This window comes from Argiope bruennichi, chromosome 9, assembly GCF_947563725.1.
Source record: "Argiope bruennichi chromosome 9, qqArgBrue1.1, whole genome shotgun sequence".
Lineage (NCBI taxonomy): Eukaryota > Metazoa > Arthropoda > Arachnida > Araneae > Araneidae > Argiope > Argiope bruennichi.
The window spans coordinates 77,681,556-77,687,555 of record NC_079159.1 but is presented as its reverse complement, the minus strand read 5'-3'; the positions used below and the strand labels follow the sequence as shown (position 1 = coordinate 77,687,555).

At 27.4% G+C, this 6,000-nt stretch overlaps 1 protein-coding gene across 1 annotated transcript in view; it reads left to right on the top strand.

The window, feature by feature from the left end:
• The window catches only part of LOC129983765 (lysosomal alpha-glucosidase-like), a 49,596-nt gene continuing 43,596 nt past the window's right edge, over nucleotides 1–6,000 (top strand). Inside the window, exons 1-2 of the mRNA XM_056093386.1 lie at nucleotides 1–695; nucleotides 4,392–4,537. Coding sequence (XP_055949361.1) covers nucleotides 165–695; nucleotides 4,392–4,537 — 677 coding nt within the window. The 5' untranslated portion in view covers nucleotides 1–164. The remainder of the gene's footprint in view (nucleotides 696–4,391; nucleotides 4,538–6,000) is intronic.

Genomic DNA, 6,000 nt, shown 5'->3' with positions numbered 1-6,000 from the left:
GGAGGAAAACAGAAGGCGACTGGAAGAAAATGTAAACAATTTGGTAGTGTTAGCGGCCATACAAATGAAGTGTTCTGGTAACTGACAGGCTATACGATTTCTGATTATAAGAAGTCTATTTGGAAATAAGACATTTAATCTTTTTAATTTCATTTACTTCTGAAATGCAAGCTATACATAGAAAAATGGTACTAGCGAAAGATTATAACAGTGATGATCAGCTATATTTATTTTTAAATGAAAGGCGAAAAAAGAAAATCTCATTGTTATGGGTGTTTATTTTTTTAGGTTGCGTCTTGTGTTTCCTTAGTTTTGCTTATTGGTATTCTATTAAATATACAGTAATTTACTTCTGTGGGATTAAAACTGACATTTCCCCTGTGTGTTCAGAAATTTCTGATGCTGACAAATTTGACTGTCACCCAGATAAAAATATTTCTGAAAAAAGTTGTTTACAACGAGGCTGTTGTTATCAAATAAATTCGAAAACGACATTCAATAAATCACTTTCTCTTGGTGTTCCTTATTGTTTCTTTCCTTCCAATTATGACGGTTATTCCGTTTCTAATTTAACATGCGATGAAAGACATATCAAAGCAGATTTAAAAAGAACATCTCCATCTGGATTTCCAAATGATATTCTAAATTTACGTCTTTTAATTTCTTTGATTGATGACTATACAGTAAGAATTAAGGTAAGTGATCCCCTTTAGTAAAGTTTGTAACCATCATTATATAACTATTGCTACTTTTATTACTAATAAAAAATGTATTTGCAGCATTCACTTGTTATTTATAATACATTTCTATTATGAAACTTTTGTATAAACGTGATGAATGAATAGCAACTTTAAATAATACCTTTATCAATTAAATCTTATGAAAGTAAATTTTTTCTTGTCTGTTTCATTCAGTATATTTGCTAGAAGAAATGAATATACATTGGAGGATAAATTATAGATTCTTTTCCTTTTTTCTATTATTGTTATTAAAAAATACCATTTATGTATTTTTCTTGTGCAGCAATAGTTTTAGCAGTTAATGGATTTATTTAATTAAAATCAAATTTAAAATTGCATTTTCATTTCTGAAAACATTTGCTTTAATGAAAAATATATAAACTGTATGATTAAATTTGCATTGTTTTATTGATAGAGGTTTCCTTAAAAGTAATTGTATAATTTGGAGTAAATTTTTTAAAAAATATACTAAACATTTAATATATAAGTGGAAAAGCTATAAAAACCTCAATAACACTTAGAATTTTTATTGATAACATGTAAGTTGTAGGCACAGTTCCTTGTCAGAAAATAATAATTGAAGAATAGTTTGAAATAAATTTATTAAGGATCAGATTTGCTTATTTTTAGATAAAAATGTGGGTTTGTTTTTTTAGGGTAAAATTCAATTTCTATGTTGTAGAACAGAGAAAACTTCATTTGTAAATGCATAATTTTGACTGTTTCTGTACATTGTTAATACTTGCCACATTCGGCAACAACTGGTTCATCATATTAATTAGATTAATATAGATTACCTACTTTATTTATGCAACAGAAATATTCTTATATATTTAATTCAATTAATATATCTTATTTCAGAATTTGGCAACTAAAATAATCTTTATGCATAAAGTATCTCATGTGACTATGTTAATCCAGAAATAAAAATTATCTTGTGCATAAAATCCTGTAGAATGAGTAAAATTTTGATTGAAACATATAATAGAAAATATAATAATAATATTTTTTTTTTTTTTTCAATTAGAAGATTATGGAAAAAAGTTAGCCATCTTTGTTGATCAATTGATTCATCGGGATTATCAGTTATGTTTGATTTCAATTAACAAAACAATTTTAATTTTTATACAAAACTTGATTACTTGCATATCTGCTTTGGATTGACCGGGTTTCTCTATCTTGGATACAAAACTTGATATCCTTGATTCTTTCAACAAAGTACTTTTTGGCATCAAATTACATTAGACATTAAAATTGTGTTTATACTTACTACGTATAGTTATTCTATAGATAAACCTTCCTAATGAAGTCAAATTTTATGATGTTACAGTACCATTAAAAACTTAACTATATGGCTCAACTATCTTTTAACTTCACATAGCTTTTTACTATACTGCATCTTCAACTTTTTTATAACTCATGTAAACTAGATACACAATAAACAGATCTATACTCTTTTTTTTCAAAAATAGAAGAAAAGCATAATGAAAATGTTTGAATTAACAATGAAAATAATTTAATTTTGTTACAGCAATGGAAAGTATTGTTGGAAATTATACAAAAAATATTATTGTTAAAAAGATTTTTTATTTATTTTAAGGTGGTATATATCTTGCTGTTATAAAATAGTATTTCCAGAAATTATCAGTGGCAGGACCCAGCATTTTGCTGAATTTTTAATTAATTGAATTAATTAAAAATATCCACTTGGTGGCACACATTCTCATTCTCCAAAGCATACTTCTCCTTTACATTCCCCAATTTAGCAGCTCTTGATCCAACAATTATTATACTGTGTTAATGATTGCTTGCAGATCAGTTTTATTTTTAGTATAGATTTCATCCAGAATTTTTTTTATAATGTTATATATTAAAAGCTGTTGATTGGTTTTCACTACAATTCTTCTATATAAAAAAAATATGTCATTGTCCTTGATATTCCATTATTTAGTTTGATTGTTTATTCATTTAAATATTAAATCCTAACTGAAAAAAAAAAAGTTTCAATATATATATATATATATAAACCATGATATTGAAATTGTAATGATTTAATTTTTTGAAATAAATGTAAAAGCTGCTATTTCAATTTAGATGCCTAATTTTAAATAGGCTGTAGAATCTATTTATTTAATTATAAATGAGTGCTTGTAAAAATATTTATTTGGATCAGGGTTGGGCAGTCATGTTTTTCAAGCTCTTAATATGATTAATCTTGCATAGTATAGCATAAGTAGCTGAATTGAATTAATTACATTTATTACATTACTCATACTCACTCATACTCTCCATTTACATTATCAGTATGAGTGAATGAAAAGTAATCTCATTTGGTCAGAATGATATGGAGTTCCTAATTTGCACATTATGGTAAAATCTGACTTAGGTCCTTCATAATAGGTTGCCTCCCTAGAGGATAATCATAGGAAATTGGCATACATTTGTGTTTCAGTTGAAATAATGCCTTCAATTGCCAGTCTTGTTGCAATGCACAGTTCAGTGCTAAAACATAAATCATTCTACCAAGCATAATATTATTGTTAAGCAGCATAATTTTGAATTAAAACATGTTCCTTTGGTCGATGTTTCTCGGCCATTTTGTCTTAACCCTTTAGTCCACTTGTGGACTTGTTTCCAAGCCATGATTCAATTCTTTGCTTGATAAGTCTAAGAAAGTAAAGAACTACATAAGTGGAAGCATATATTTCATATTGTTTGTTATTTTAATTTTCTGAGAGTGAGAAGCTTTAGCTGCTAGTAAATTGATGTATAAAAGTCTAAATCATGGTAAAAACTTGCCATGACAAACTTGCTTATGATTAGTTATATTGAATTTAAATATAATAGCTTATTTTTCTTATCTGTTCATTTTATAGTGTTTTAATAATCCCTTCTTTTAAAAAAAATAAATTTGGTATTTTGATCCAAAGCCAGAAATCAAAAATAGTCAAACCTTCAAATTTTAATGGAAAATTGCTGCAATTTTACTCAATTATGTCATGTTCTTCAAATATATATATATATATATATATTCTTGTTATTTTTATGTTGGGCACAGAGTATGGGATATGTATTTATTTATTTTTATTTTTTACTTATATTATTTACAGAATATTTAAATTTCTTGCAAGATCACAATCCTTTCATTTATCAAATAAAAAGTTTAAGGAATATGCAGAATTTTCAAGCATTTCTGTTATTCAGATATTTTTTGAAAAATCTCAAAAGGTATATAATAAAGACTCAATGAATTCATATAATCATAAAAAAAAGTCAGATAGGAAATGAAACAAAGAGGAAAATGTCATTCATTATAGAAATAATAGAATGATATTGATATTGATAGAAATGTTATTTATTATGAGTGTTATATTCTGAAATTATCAGTAATATTATTTTTGACTTGAATATTTATTATTATTATTATATGATAAGCAAGGAAATTACTCTACTGTTAAACATTCATGAATATCCACTCCCCACATATTATGCTCCTTGTATGAATAGATCAAAAAGAAATGTAGATTTGTTCCATTTATTTTGAAACTAATTTTTCTTGTGCTTGCTGATGATGATCATAAATCAATCATAAAATAATGTTATGCAATTTCAATAAGAAGTAAAAGTGTCGAATAACATATTTAATTTCAGATAACAGATGCAAATGCTGCTCGTTTTGAAATACCTATACCTCTTAATGATGGACTAAAAAGCTTAGAGAAGCCATATTATAATGTGACTGTAGATGCTGAAACAAGTCAACTTACCATTACCAGAAAGGCAACTAAAACCATTATGTAAGAAAACATATCATTCCTTTAATTTAGAGTGCTGATTTCTTAATTTTGGATAACTTTAGCGATTATTCTAAAAGACAGTTATTTTATTGTAGTTTCAATCTGTGTTCATGCGAATGTCACTTAATGCCAAACTTGGCAATCTTAAAATTACAGCAACCCCGTTACCCGCCCTTCTGGGCGAGTCTTTCAGGGGTTCATTAGAATGTTAACCCACATTGGCTCCCCAGCCCCCGCAGAAGCTGTAAACAACTTCAGTTTTGTAAGGCTTAACAAAGCCAACCTCAATGCAATACCACAATCAGCCATGTATTATATGAAATACTCACCGCGTAGGGAGTGTATATAGTGTAAATAAATAAGTTTAAGCATAAGTACAGTCCCCTGCTCACTTCGATTCACCAATCTGAAAATATCCAATTGGATTTTCCTGATAATAATATACATTATTCTAATCATTGATCACATTTGAATGAAGAACACAAGGTTATATATATCATCTGTGAATGTCAAATCATAGAAGGTTAGATTACTTTTGGCAGTTTTTTAACTTTGAAATGAAGAATGGACTTAATCTGTTGGCTGCTGACAAAATTATGTGCAGTTTGCTTCCTATTGTCAATTCTTCCTACTTGATCTGCATTCCTTTCCTCTCCCCATCCATTTAGATCTGTATTTCTTGTGTAATTCATGAATTATAGGTATACTTGATGCTTACTATATTCTAACCCTTTTGAAAAACAAATTCCTTTTCTTCTTGAACACCTAATCTTTCTTACCTCACCTGCATTTATTAATCATCCATTCTAAGTGAGGCAATGAAAATTAGGATGAGTTAGAAATTCTACTTTACACTTGATGTAACATCGTCGTGGCATGTTTCACTCTGATGGTTTGATGTTGAATGGTCAGATTTATGTTTCTTGGACTAATTGTAAAGTATCAGTTTTACAATAACGTCTTGCTGCCCTATTCTAAGACATAGCTATATCTCAAACATATCCCTGATTAAGGTACATTTATTCCATCCCAAAGCATTTAATAATTATATATTTAGCAATGACTTAGAGAAGTGTATTTTTTGTATGTATATGTGCATGTAGCAGTTAAAGATTTAATTAGGTATACAATAGATAAGAAAAACTGTTGTGCTTTTTTGAAGAGGATTGTAGAATTCATTTGGAATAGATCAGCGAACTGAAACAGTTAAATTCATAGTTATTATACTTTGAAAAATTTGGATAATATATATATGTTATGATATTCTTGATTCAATTTTATCACTGAAACATGTTTCTTAAAAATGTTATTAACCCTCTGACTGCATAATTTTTAAAATCACTATTTAGATGTGATGTTTATAAATAAGTTCAAATATTTTTCAAATAAGGTAAACTGATACTATATGTTACACAATAATAATATGATACAATAAAAATCAATATTTGTTAAAACAAACACCC